The sequence below is a fragment of the Orycteropus afer genome, unplaced genomic scaffold, assembly GCF_000298275.1.
Source record: "Orycteropus afer afer isolate SDZICR_OR568_19922 unplaced genomic scaffold, OryAfe1.0 scaffold00049, whole genome shotgun sequence".
NCBI lineage: Eukaryota > Metazoa > Chordata > Mammalia > Tubulidentata > Orycteropodidae > Orycteropus > Orycteropus afer.
The window spans coordinates 5,318,611-5,333,400 of record NW_006921636.1 but is presented as its reverse complement, the minus strand read 5'-3'; the positions used below and the strand labels follow the sequence as shown (position 1 = coordinate 5,333,400).

At 41.6% G+C, this 14,790-nt stretch overlaps 1 protein-coding gene across 1 annotated transcript in view; it reads right to left on the bottom strand.

Moving 5' to 3' along the window:
* Positions 1-14,790, bottom strand: part of DPM1 (dolichyl-phosphate mannosyltransferase subunit 1, catalytic) — a 35,519-nt gene that overhangs the window by 1,596 nt on the left and 19,133 nt on the right. Inside the window, exons 4-8 of the mRNA XM_007938311.2 lie at positions 13,771-13,847; positions 13,661-13,686; positions 9,832-9,927; positions 5,717-5,785; positions 294-408 (exon numbers count right to left, since the gene is read on the bottom strand). Coding sequence (XP_007936502.1) covers positions 294-408; positions 5,717-5,785; positions 9,832-9,927; positions 13,661-13,686; positions 13,771-13,847 — 383 coding nt within the window. The remainder of the gene's footprint in view (positions 1-293; positions 409-5,716; positions 5,786-9,831; positions 9,928-13,660; positions 13,687-13,770; positions 13,848-14,790) is intronic.

Sequence of the window (14,790 nt, the reverse complement as noted above, 5' to 3'; positions counted from 1 at the left end):
TGTACTGCCCATGTAACTCTCTATGTCTTTCTCATCCTCAATGCTGCCATATTAGGTACCAGCAACTTTTAATTACTGAAATGTGAGTGCTGTCTTCTGTTAATGTGTTGAACCTTGATCAGTCAAGCACATATCAAAGGGATTTGACTTTTCAATCTTGAGTATATGGATATTCTAAAAAAATGGAAGCCTTCTGAGTTACTATGGTAGTATGAAAGTTAAAACAGTGTATTATAAAAAGTCTAAACTTTTCTGTTTCCTCTGAGGAATTTAACATACTTTACTTCTCATACCTCGCCAATAGTGTAATTCAACTGTCTTGCTCGTACAATCATCTCCATTTGGAAGACATAACCCTTTGAAACACATTTTTCAATTAATTTCTGTAGAACTTCTTTGCGGTATAATCTGTTAAAAAAAAAAAAAAAGAAGAAGAAAATTGTATATGAACACCAGAATAAATAAAATTGCCTACATATCTTAATTGTTTAAAATGTTCATTGGTATTTGCAGAGCCTAAAACTTTCACTAACAATTTGTATATACAAAGTTCTCATAATTGATGAATGAGACATCTGTCATAAAATATTTGGTAAATAATTTTGAAAATGAATTTTCAGTTATCTTTACAGAATTAAGGAACCCTGGTGATAAAGCAGTTAAAAAGCTCAGGGGCTAAATAAAAGGTCTGCAGTTCAAACCCACTAGCTGCTCCGGGAGAGAAAACGATGTGGCAGTCTGCTTCTGTAAAGATTACAGCCTTGGAAACCTTACTTTGTCCTGTAGGGTCTCTATGAGTTGCAACTGACTCGATGAAAGTATCATTTTTTTTGGTTTTAGAGGATTCTCTTCCTATCATCCTATCAGAGTTCTGGTAGAACAGTGCCTAAGGCATCGGACTGCTAACCAGAAGGTTGGTGATCCAAATCCACTAGCCACTCCGCAAAAGCAAGACTTCTGTAGAGGTTTACTGCCTTGGAAACCCAATGGGGGTCGCTATGAGTCAGAACAGCCTTGACAGCAGTGGGTTTCGTTTTGGTTTATCATCCTATCAGTCATTATTAAAATATGGTAAAGTGAATCATTTGAAGCAGAACCTCCCATTACAGGTAGTCCTATCAGTCATTATTAAAATATGGTAAAGTGAATCATTTGAAGCAGAACCTCCCATTACAGGTAGTCCCCAGTTTACGAGTGTCAAGGATAACTCTTCCAAATCAAACTCACTGTCAAGTAAATTCCAACACTTAGTGACCCCCACTGGGATTCCAAGGCTATAAATCTTTATGGAAGGAGACTGCTCCATCTTTCCTCCATGGAATGGCTGGTGGGTTCAAATCACCAACCTTTTGGTTAGCAGCCAAATGCCTTCACCACTGCACCGTCAGAGCTCCTTAAGATAACTCTTATTGGCCCTTTAATGCAGGACTTCCAATTGGTTCTGTCATGACCGAAAAAATGAAACAGGAACAGACCTGAATTTTTACAATTTGGGTAATCTGTCATAGTAACCAGAATGAGAAAAATTACGGGCCAAAGCCCTGAGCACTGGAACAGGAAACTCAGAAGAGGCATCATAGCAATCCCTTTCAGAAGCCTGATGTGTGAGAATGGATTACTGGCAAACTGTGGAAAGCCACACATATTCAGGGCACACATATTCAAAGCCACCATCTTTGAGCAGGGCACTGCCATCTTTGAGCAAGACAGAGTTGTTTCGGAAACCCTCCTTTAATATTATGTAAAATTGCCCTCAATTTGAAATGAGTGAACCAACTCCTAGTGGAAACAAATTCTTCATCACAATCTTCTTCACTTGCTGCACATGGAGCTTTTAAATCACTGAAGAGCCTTTGAGACTTCTCTTCCACTAAAGTAAAGAAGGCCAAGTCAGAACCATATGCTCCTGTTCCATATGACCCACAAATTCTTAAAGATAGTTAGTAACGGACACTGTTCGTAACCTAGGGACTGCCTGTATTTTTAGTTCCTAATTTTCATGCAATTCACTTTTACAGTTCAAAGAGGAGAAAATGTCCCAAAATTCTGGAAAAGTAGAGTTGACAGAAGTTAATAAAGTGATACGATAAACTAGGTAAGAAAGTATACCCAGTAATTAACAAGATGTCCCTCATAAATAAATGGCTATGGCCTACTTCCCAAGCTCTGTGTAAATAAATTCCCCGAGATAAACTGAGTCCCTTTAGGATAAACTTGGGTTACCAGTTAGATTAAGACAGGAACTAGCCTCCACAATGAATTTCAGCTAGAACCAGTTAGAGGTTTATAAAGGTGAATGCACAGCCTATACACCAAACACAGAGCCCCCAGATTTACAACCTAAGACAGAGGATCTGGGATGTCTAAAGCCTTTGGGCAACCCAATGACTTCTCCAGCCATTCTTTGAATGGGAGTTCCCACTTACCAGTCATCCAGGTGAGAAAAGACTAGAGTCCCAGGAGGTAGAGGGAGCAATTTCTACCTCCTCATTTTTAGAGGAACAAGGAGGCAGTTTGGCATGACTGTCCTTTTCAGTTAAGGCCACCTACATATACAAGGCCAAAGGATTTTACCTGGAACCCTGATTTTTCCCCTCATGCTTCCTCTAAGGCTACCTTTTGGCCTTAAAAGCTCTTCAGTGGGTATGCGACACCAGACAGCATGGCCCTGGGAAGAACCTGAGAAGCTGGTGTGTGCACATGTTCCAGAAGCATTCAAAAGTGTAAGTATGGAATATGTCTGAAGTGAGGAGAATCTGATGGTGGTACTATTTATTCAAAAACATATTTATCGAGTGACCTACTATACTTTCAAGGACCTTTTCATGCTTCTGGGTTTTAGCAGTGAACTACAAACTAAACAGATATATGGTGTAGTGCCTAAGGCATTTGACTGGGAACCAGAAGGCTGGCGGTTCAAACCCACCAGCCACTCCCTGTAAGTTAGGTTGGGCAATCTATTTCTGTGGAGATACTGTCTTGGAAACCCAAGGAGGGGTTGCTATGAGTCGGATCTGACTACACAGCAGTGAGTTTGGTTTTTGGTTTAATATGTCAGGGGGTGTTAAGTGGGGAAAGGAGGATGGGCTCATGGGGTGGGGAAGACTATCTGGTGACAGTATGTTTTATAGCACAATCTTTATGGGATTGGCTAGGAGTTCTTTCCCTTTAAGAGTATTTCTCTTAACAATAACTTCCTAAGACATGTGTCCTCACTGCCCCTTCCCTGGCCACAATACCTTTAAGATGATGGCTAATGAAGCAAAATTATATACATGAAGCCATATGACCCAATAAACAGGATCCAGGTGGTTTCTGCTATTAAATGGCTTTAGGGTGGACTATAGTATTTTTCAGATTCCTTTTCTTATTTAAGCAGCTCTAGTGGTGCAGTGGCTAAAGCATTCAGCTGCTAACTAAAAGACTGGGAGTTTGGACCCACCAGCCATTCTGTGGGAGAAAGATGGATGAGGTGGTCTGTTTCCGTAAAGATTTACGCCTTGAAAACCCTAAGGGACAGTTCTATAGGGTCCTCATCTATAGGGTCACTATGAGTTAGAATTGGCTTGATGGCAGTTGATCTGTTTTTCTTGTTTTATAAAAGGCACATGCCTTCTAATGACAAGTTTACTTTGATGCATGTATTAAACAAATAATGATAAACACGTTTTAAATAAATCACTACTTGTTTGAAGAGATAAATTGTCAAGTATTTCTTGAAGTCACATTTCTAGGGGGTTGACTTTTCTGTCACTTGTGCAGAGCACACCTGCACCATGGCTCCCCTCCATGGAGTCTAGAACTCCCAGGTAGTCCTCAGCTTTCTCCCTCCCCTGCCCTCGTCCCCTCAGGGTTGTTCCTCTCCTTGCATGTTTTTCTTCATGGCATAATCCACACATGACACTGCATGTGTTTGACATAAATGTGGGTCTCGCCCCATGAGAATGTGTAGACCCCGTGAAAAGGGGAGTTTTTACTCTGCTGGCACACAGAAGATAATCCCAAATATGGCTAGCATGCAGAGGCTTCTCCAGGTGAGTGGTCCTTGATGACAGGAGCGAGGCAGAGAAGCAATGCCCCATTCTACAAGCCAGGACGATCACACAGGGACCTGAGAGAGCCACACCAGCCAGGCCCTCTCTCCAGAGTCTGGAAGTGCCCCTATGCTTTGCATTGCTGGTATGCGGCAGTTAAGAGACCTTCATTAGATAATGCCTTATGCCTTTGCCTTGAAGTGAGGAACTGAAGGATGGATTTATAGTGCCCCTATCTATCTTTTTGAAGGAGCCCTGGTGGTGCAGCGATTAGAGTGCTCGGTAGCAAACTGAAAGGTTAGCAGTTCAAACCCACCAGCTGCTCTGTGGGATAAAGATGTAGCAGTCTGCTTCCGTAAAGATTACAGCCTTGGAAACCCTATGGGACAGTTCTGCTCTGTCTATATAGTCACTCTGAGTTGGAAACGACTCGATGGCAATGAGTTCTCTCCTTTGGAGTCCCTGGTGGTACAAATAATTAATGTACTCAGCTGCCAACTGAAAGGCTGGAGGTTCGAATTCACCCAAAGGTGCCTCAGGAGAAAAACTTGACTACAGTTTACTTGCAAAAAACAGCTACTGAAAACCCTGTGGTGCATGGGGTCGCCATGAGTTGGAACAGACTCAAGGACAACCGGGTTGGCTTCTGGTTTATCTGTATTTTATGCCCCAACTTCTGCTTTCTAATGGATTTCATTTAGTTCCAGAGGGTTCATTTTCACTTTCATCAGACCTCTAATTTGTGAGGGCTTCTCCCTTTCCTTTGGAACCTCTGTCTCACCGTTTGAACAGCTGACCAACACACATGCACTTGCAGGGGTCCTTGTCACCTTCAACAGCCAGCACCTATTTATCTTTGTGTTGTTGTTGACTGGGACACTTAAAGACCTAGATTTTCCTGTATTTATTGAAGGACCTACAAATCAACATTTAATGGAAATAAAAGACCAGGCGATACCAATGATTAACTAATGCATGGGGTTTGGCCCTTAGAATAGAAGAACAGACATTTTATGTGTTCAGATAAAAAATCTGGCACTTTAATTACGTGGCAGGGTCATACAACGCAGTTCAGCTACTGCAGCAAGTTATAAAACAGACAACCACCAAAAAACCCCAAACAAACATGAAAAACACGAGGGACCTAGAACAGCAGAAAGCAGATTTGGTCTGATTAAACAAGGAATATATTTTAATTTTTTTGGACATAAGGAGAACAAATAACTAAGAAAAACCTATATATAATATTGAAGATTTTTAAACTTTTCTGTACACAATGCTGCACTTATATAAACTGCAGAAGATCACTGGACTGTGTGCAGTACTCTGGAGCACACTGGCAGTAACAGCTCTGTTCTGAGAGAGCAGTGAGCGGCGACCTTGGACGCTGATGGTCTTCCTGACCGTCTTTCCACAGGCTGAGTATTGACACTAATGGCAACAAGCACACTAGCTTAAGCCCTGGCATTGATACTCTTTAAAAAGTTCCTATTTCTTTCCTGAAGAAGGTACTTAGGATTCATTATCAGCTTCCAAGGAACTGCAGTCTGCTTTTTCAACGTTTCAGGAAAAAAAGGGATAAAAATACAAACTATTTCTTTGAAATAAGCCAGTACGAAGCAAGAAATTTAGGCAAGAAGTTTTAAGGGGAGACAGTACACAATTCAGAGTTTTCACTGTACCTGAAACTTCCAGTTAAATCAGATGCTCCTGGTCTCAGCAGAATTTGTGTTATAAAATTGGCTCCACGGCTGCCAAGAAAAACCACCAAATCTTTATGAACTACTGTTTATTCTAGAGAATGTATCCCAGATAACAGCACTAAAAATGCCTTACTAAATTCACAAAAATGTTAATCCACTTGAAGAAAGAAAAACTTTTTGTCAGTGAAAGATTTGATATTTTTTTTTTTTAAAGAGAACAGGGATTTTTCTTCTTTGAAAAATGAAATTTAGAAGAGACTCAGAATGAACTATCTTTCCAAACTTAAAGAACTAAGACTTTTAAATAAGCTGATAATATTTACCAACAGTTATCATTTAGAAATATGAACATCTGTCGGCAAGAGAGCAGAGACTTGGCAATGAGCTTCCTTTGTGGATTCTAATGAGCACAAAGGGACTGCGTTTTCACGAAGGTGATAAGTCAATCTGCATAAAAATGGCATAAATGGGAGATGGTTTTGGCAATCCCTGGAAAGTGACCTCAGGCTCATTCTAGGACTTCAGTACTATATCAATCAATTACAAGGTATTAGTGACTAACGGCCAATAGTAAGATTTCGAAAGATGTCAAACTGCCTGGAGAAAGTGACTTTTGTACTGCAGCCGTCCTGGTGTCCTCAGAGCTTTCAGGGGCAGCCTGGAGACAGAAGTCTCTTTCCAAAGCCAAGGAAACCACCAAGGTACTCCGTAGGAAAGATTATACAAATAAGCACCAATTTAGGCAAATGCCACCGAGTGCCCGGGCAACACACAAGTAAGTGTGTGATGCTAACTGGAAACCTGGTGGTTTGAGTCGCTCAAAGGCACCTCAGGAGAAGAACCCGGTGATCCACTTTTGAAGACACTGAATACCTACAGAGCACAGCTCCGCTCTGCCATACGTGGAGCTGCCGTGAGTTGGAGTGCACGTGCCAGCCAGTGCTTTCAGGACAACATCGTCGGGACAGTGCGGCCTCAAAAACAGCCCCCCTCCCAGTTTGCTTCTAATAACTACAAAAAAATTCCAGGACACAGTTCACCCTACAAATAGGTTCAATCAAAGGCATATGTGTGTATGTGTGTACTTGTATAGCTATTCCAGGTTTTAAATCAAAGTCTTTTCGTTAAAATGCAACAAGGAAATTGGAGCAGGTTCTATGTGTGTATTTTTATTCCTATGTGATTCCAATGTTTAACTGGGTTGAAAACCACTGTCTCAATCCAACTTCTTCGCTTCATTTTCAAAAAAGTTACTGAGGCTTTCAAATGCTTTAAATGACTTTTAAAACATTTAAAAGTTCTATACCTGGTTAAGAGACAGAACTAAGACTAACGCAATGAAATCTCCAACAGGATTGAAGTGGGTGATAAAAAATATCAGCATATTACCAAGGATTTCTATAAATGTTATCTATTATTATATAATAAGAAAGAAGCTATTTAGACCCTTCAAGAGGCCAATACTGCAGTGGTTAAGCACTTGGCTGCTAACCAAAAAGCTGGAGGTTCAAATCCACTCAGCAGCTCTGTGGGAGAAAAGACCTGGTAATCTGCTTTTGTGAAGATTTACAGCCTTGGAAACTAATTGGGCAGCTACTTGGTCTTATAGGGTTGCCATGAGTTGGAATAGACTCAATGGCGGTGGGTATATGGATTCTTTGTAGATAAATGCTCATCTCATCTTCCCAACTCTGAAAGGTTGATAAGCTCTGATCAAAAATCCCTGTCAGGTCTACCCATCAAGTTGTTAGCATTGTTAGGTGCTGTCAAGTAGGCTCCAACTCAGTGACCCTGTGTACAACAGGACAAAACACTGCCCAGTCCTACGCCAGCCTCACCATCCTTGCAATGCCTAAGCCCATAGCTGTAGCCACTGTATCAGTCTATCTCATTCAGAGCCGTCCCCTTTTTTCACTGACCCTCCACTTTACCAAGCATGATATCCTCCTCCGACGAGGGTTCCCTTCTGACAATCTGACCAAAATAGCTGGCCATTCTCGCTTCCAAGGTGCATTCCAGCTGCACTTCTTCCATGACAGACTGGTTTGTTCTTCTGGCAGTCCTTGGTACTTTCGGCACTCTTGGCCAATACCACAACTCAAAAGCATCAACTCTTCTTCAGTCTTCTTTATTCACTGTCCAGCTTTCACATGCATGTAAGGCTAATGAAAACACCATAGCTTGGATTAGGTGCACCTAAGTCTTCAAAGAGACATCTTTGCTCTTCAGCACTTTAAGCAGGTCATTTGCAGTAGATTTGCCCAGTGCAATATAGCATCTGATTTCTTGACTGCTGCTTCCATTGGCGTTGATTGTGAAGAAAGTAGTATGAAATTTTTTACTTCAATCTTCTTTCCGTTTATTGTGATGCTACTTATTGGTTCAGTTGTGAGGATTTTCGTTCTCTTTATATTGAGGTTGCAGTGTAGTAAATTACTTAGTGTGGCTTTTCTACCCATTAGTCTTTGTAAACTCCAAGGTGGGATTTTCTATGAGCAACTGAGGAGCTCCTGATTTCTGAAGCTATCCACCTGGGTTATTTCTGTTGGGCGTGGCACAATACAATGTTCTGGGAGGCTCCCACTCTCTCTCACGTGCTTAGAGTTCTGATGCTGTGATGGGCTAGTTTGACCACCCTTCCGGGCTCAAAAGGAGGCCTCCTGGAGGCAGAACTCTCTCTGACTGCTGATTGAGGAAGACGTGCTGCTGAGAGAGACAAGGGCTCCTGAGACACGCGTTGCTGGGAAAGAGAAGCAAGAGACACACATTGCTGAGTAAGACACCGAGGGACCAGCACTACTGGGAAAGAGACTGTGAGAGACTGTTGGCTGAGGGATGGTGGGCTAGGCGAGAGACTGAGCATTTTTCCTGATCGAATTGTAGCCTGTGGTGATTCCCTAATAAACCCCATAATTTGTGAGCTCTGTGTGGCCACTGCAGCGAATTATTGAACCCAGGAGAGAGGTGGTGGGTGCTTTGGGAGGAACGGTTGGAGAAAGGGCTGGAGGGAAGCAGCATGTCTGGCCTTGTAGGAATAGGCCTTGGGTTACTGCTGGTAATCCTGTCTTCCTGTTGTGGGATTAGAGGAGGTCAGAACACGAGGCCTCCTTACCGTTTTAGCAGAGGTGTAATCCATACTGCAGACTGTAGTCCTTAATCTTCATCAGTATGTGCTTCGAGTCATCTTCATTTTCAGCAAGCAAGGTTATATCATCTGCATATTGCAGGTTGTTAATGACTCTTTCTCCAATCCTGATGCCACATTCTTCTTCATACAGAGCCCACCAAAAGGTGGGTTCTATTTCCCTCCCTTTTGATTATGGGTTTGCTTTGACCAAAATCGATGCTGTGCAAACCCCAGAGCCTGGGCCTCAAAAACGAGTCCCTAAAGCTTTCTGACTTTGTACCCTTGGATGCTGCCTCAAAATCGGCTCACAAAAAAGCCAGTCTAGCTTTCTAGTTGATGAGAAGCCAAATGCAGAACTGAGATGCCCTGGGCCAATAGCCAGCGCCAACTGCTGGACTGTGGGTAAGGTGCTGCCAGCACAGGCAACCTTCTTGCTGAAGGAAGCAGCATGAATGAATCAGGTGAAAACCAGCAGAGGAAGCAGCAGTCCACAGCAGCATGAGAAACAAAAAATCAATGTTGTCTGATACCGTTAGCTTTGGTGTGGCCTGTTTTGCAGAAATAGTAGGTTTTAGTTCCATATTATAATGACAAAAGGGAAGCTTAGAGAAGGCAATATATGCAAGATGACACAGATAATAAGAGACAAAACTAGGATATGAGCCCGGGTCGTCTGAGTCCAAAGCCCCACTACGTTATGGGGCTTAGTAGTAGTTAAAATCCTGAAGTGTCTTATTTACTTAAAATTATGAAACATAGATATGGGGGAAAAGAAGTTATATTCTCTAAAAATATAAATAGCTCACTTAATAAAATACTCCAGCCAAAGGAAAGCTTGTAGGTAAGAAGCTCTTTAGGAATATTTTACCAGAAGTTAATCTGGTCTCACAAATCCCAAGGCAGCATGACTGTAATGGTAACGACTAGTTACACAGAGAGATAAAAAAATTAGAGAACAAGGATATACCTGATTATTTTTCTTTTCAAATCCCAGCCATACACACCTCCATTCCCTCTGTATCGAGTTCCAGAGACAATGTCAAAATTACCCTCCTTTTGTTTCCTGTAGGAAAAATTAGCTGTCAGAAAAAGCGACTGAGCCTTCAATCTCATTATTTTCATAGACAACACAGGCAAAACTTTTAAGATTACTATAGAAAAATCACAAAGCCAAGTGTAGAACAAAATCCAAAATCATAAAAAAGACCAGACTTACTAGTCTCACAGAGACTGGTGGAACCCTCACGGCTGTGGCCCTCAGAGACCCTTCAAACTTAGAAGTGAACACCACCCTGTGGATCACCTTTCAGCTAAACAACAGGCCTATAAAGTGAATAGGAACCCCATGAGGAATGTGCTTCTCAGAACCATCAACTATACAGGTCAAAGGACAGCATGTGTCCAAAAACAGAGTTCAGAAAGGAGAAAGGAGCAGGAAAGACGGGCGAATGGAAACAGGGAACCCACAGAAGAAGTGGGAAGAGTGCTGTTACACTGAAGGGATTGCAACCAATGTCATGAAACAAAATGTGTACAAACCGTTGCATGGAAAACTCATTTGCTCTGTAAACTTTCACCCAAACCACATTAAAATATGGAAGGAAAATAAAATAAAATAAAAATAATGATGCTAAGAAGTTAGATAACTCCACTATTTAAAAACATTTTATCAAAGCAAGGTTTTTAAACATCTAATTAAGAATGATTTTTCAACCTGTAAAACAGTAACATTTGCTGACTATACCACATGAAACCATCCAAAAATGTATTAATGAAACTATGAACTTCTTCCCTTCCCCAGGGCCACACTCTGTTCCTATACTCCGCTGCTAACAACAGCCTCATCCTGCCAGACCTCTTTGCTTAGAGAAAGATAATTCAAAGACATACACTCATATGGTTTTTGGTTGCTTTTAGAAAACTGGAATCCAAAAAAGTACATTTTGCAACTTAATTTCTTGTTATTAGTACACATCACGGACATGTCTACAAGTCAACAGAGATCTTTTCCATTCCCTTTAAGCTGCAAACAGTCCATAAACTATTCAACCCCCTTACCCCCTGGTTATTTCTTGGGGAAGTGAACAGTCAGTGCAATCGGCATTGTTACATGCCATGTATCCTGGTGCTCCGGCCCCACAAGACAGGACATAATGGGACTGCTAAAACAAAGCCTATGAGTATTTTTAATTCTAACGATACTACCAGACATTACTTTCCCAAAAGAGGATCACAATCCACACTGCCAGCAATGAGTGTGCTCATTTTCCACCATCTGCATTGCCGTGGATGTTACTGCTCTGCAAGTTTGAATTTTGACAAACTAATGGGTAATAAAACAGTTAACAGACAGATACTTTAATTTTCATTTCCCTGCCTACACCCCAGGTTGAATATCTTATGTTCACTAGCTGTTGGGATTTCTTCTGCATAGCCTGTTTGTACATTTTATACATTTTCTACTCCACTTGCTCCATTTCCTTATCAGGTTAAAGGGGTTTTTGTATATTAGAGATGTAAGTCTTTTGTATTGTGGACTGCAAGTACTTTTCTAAGTGAATCTTTAAAACTTTGATTATGGTAAGAATGTGGTGGTCAGGGTAGACCTCTCTGAGGTGACTTTATGCAGAGATCAAAGATAAGAAACAGCCAGTAAGCAGCAGAAAAAGAGCCTTTCAGGCAAAGGGGACAGAAAGCTCTGCGTGAGCAGTGAACAAGAAACCACAGGAGAGGGGACACAAGATGGGCTCAGACAGGGGCAAAGGGGCTGGACCACACAGGGCCTTAAAGGACACTGAAAGAAGTCTCCATTTTTCCCGTGTGTTAGGGAAACTCAGCTTTGTTCTGACGTGAGCTGATTTGGGTCTTGTATGTTAAGCTTACATTAGAACAACTTCCAAACTTCTCTTCTGAGAGGCGTTTTGTGGTCTTTGGGATTCCTAAGAATTTATCACCTCGTGGTGAACTGAGTTCCTTTCTGTAGTCCTTTGCCTTGGTTCTCTGGAAAAGTTTGAGGGATTATTCCCCTCAACCCTGAGGAGTTACCTTTGCCCTAGATTTCTACCCTAGTGGGTTTCTTACTTTAGTTCAGGGTTGACTGACATTTCCTGGGTAAACTTTAAACAACTTGTGGTTTGATACATTTTGGCTGGGCCTGTGATTGGTATGCACCTTGCAGGGACTGGTCAACAGACTGCAAATAAAGTGACTATAGCCTACTATGCAAATGAAGCATTTATGGCTTACCCAGAAAGGGTCAGCATATGGCCCCCTGCTGGGGGGGCCTTCATGCTTTGAAATGGATAAGGAGTTACAAACATACATGCCAACCTCGCAGAGGTTTCTGAGATAGAAGCAAGAGAAGCAGCGGGAAGGGAGAGAAAAAGGGAAAGAGAAAGGGCGAGGCAGAGAGCCAGGGGGAGAAGGACAGAAAGAAGCATGGGACCTCCTAAAAGATCTGTGACATGGGTCAAGGGCTGTACCAGTCAAGACAGTGAGAGGTCCAAAAGAGGCCCAGTAACAAAGCTGGTGGCGACAGCCCTGGAAGGAGCCCTATGGCAGTCAGTGGTAACAGAGAGAGGGCCAAGAAGAACTTGACCTGCCGAGAGGATCTGGGAGCTGTCCTGCACTAAAAAAGGGACACTTTGCCTACATTCTTCCTGATCTTGAGGATCTTGTCTGTTGCTTCCTTAATAAACCACTTAACTACAAGTAGGGTCTGTGAGTTGTGTGTGGCCATGGCAACAGATTATCAAACCTAGAAGAGAAGTAGTAGGAGGGGAGTACAGGCTGGTGTCAGAATTGGTAAGGGGTTGGAGTGGAGGATGTCTGATCTCCAACTCACAGGAATTAGTTTGGGGATGATCTTGAATCTTACTTCATCCTGATTCTCATTATCCCCTGAAGTTAGGCTCTGACACTCCTCCTCCTCCACCATTTTACACTTTACAAATAAATACAATTTGGTGTCCTTTACTAGATCTTGTCTTACAGCAGGGAGCTCTGGTTAAAGTACTCAGCTGCTAACCAAAGAGTTAACAGTCAGAACCCACTAGCCGCTCCGCAGAGAAAGATGAGGCAGTCTGCTTCCGTGAAGAATGACAGCCTTGGAAACCCTATGGGGCAGATCAACTCTGTCCTATAGGATTGCTAGGGGTCGGAATCAACTCGACAGCAACGGTTTGTCTTCCTGCATTCCTTAAAATCTCAGGGTGAACAACCGCTGGCATTTCTGTCTTGATGAATTTACTGGAAATGCTTCAGCATTTCACCATTTACTAAGATGTCTGTGTTAGGACTGGGCCATTTATCATGTTTAAGTGCTTCTATTTCTATACTTTTTTTTTTATTAGAAATGGTTATTGAATTTTATCAAATACACTTTAGCATCTATAGTACTCATCATGCTGCTTTCTTGGTGAAGGTGATAAATGAACTATGTTGACAGATTCTTGAGGATACACCATTCTGGCATTCCTTGAATAACTTAGGTGTTTTATGCTTATGATTCAGGGATTAATTCCATTTGACAGAGGGGTCTTACGTTTTTGTCTGTGGTCTGGAATTCTTTAGATAAAATGGAATTATCTGTTGATTTGTCTCTTAGGCCTCCTCAACAACATTTAGTCACTCACATCTCTACATACATGAACTTCAGATCTATATACTTGGTTATATTTTTGATAGAAAATGTATAACAGCACTTTTCATAAATAACAAAATGCAAATAAATCCAAACCAACAGAAGCTAAATGGCTCGGATCATAATTTCTTCAAATATTAGAAGTAATACCTACCTAATGAATTCAGGAATAAATTTTGGCTGAAATTTAGAAAGAATAAACAATCAGTCAGTAAAATAAGCTAAAACTATCATAAATAGCTAATAAAGAAAGAAACCACCTACATGGTGTGAGAGATCAGCATCCATAATAATTATGTAGTTTCCTGTTGCATGTTTCATCCCATGAATATATGCAGTTCCTAAAAATGAAAGTATTTATACCCATTAAAAGAAAGTCACCAGAAATGTTTAAGTACACACTAATATAGGACAGAAATTGTTAAGCACCTGAAAGCCAGTGCTCTAAAGGTGATACTAATGAAAGGGCAACTATTTGTCTGAAGTAGATAGATCACATCCATTACACATGGAGCCAGGGTAGCTAGCCTCCCACCCCCCAATTCAGATGCTGATTTAAGAGAACAGATTATATCCCAGCTTTCAGTTTAGCAAGGAAATAATCCAAAAATTATGTTCTCACGGTTTAAAACCCAAACTTATGTTGGAGTTCTCCAAGTGTTTACTTATAAACCAATCTCCCTCCCTCTCTCTTTTAATTTTACTTTGTTGGGAATATACACAGCAAAACATACACCAATTCAATCATTCCAGCATATATAATTCGGTGACTTGTTTACATTCTTTGGGTGGTACAACTATTCCCACCCTCCTTTTCTGAGTTATTCCTCCCCCTTAGCATAAACTCACTGCTCCCTCAGGCTCTGATCTAATCTTTTGAGTTGCTTTTGTTACTCTGAGCACATATAGTTAGGCCAGCCTCTTTCTAGAGCTCCACATAGTACACAGCTCCACTTGGATATTCAGAAATCTTAAATACAGCATCTTCTAAAATCAACTCCCTGTTCTTCACCCTAACCAGGGTACCTCTGAGGAAATGGTACCACGAACTATCTGATCCCTTCATCTACAAGTCTGGAGGGGATCCTTGACTTCCTGCCTGCAGGGTAGTACATTACTTTGTGTGGCTTTTCTACCCATAAGTCTTTGTAAACTCCAAGGTGGGATTTGCTATGAGCAACTGAAGAGCTCCTGATTGCTGAAGGTGTCCACCTGGAGTATTTCTGTTGGGTGTGGCACAATACAATGTTCTGGGAGGTGCCCACTCTCTCTCAGGTGCTTAGA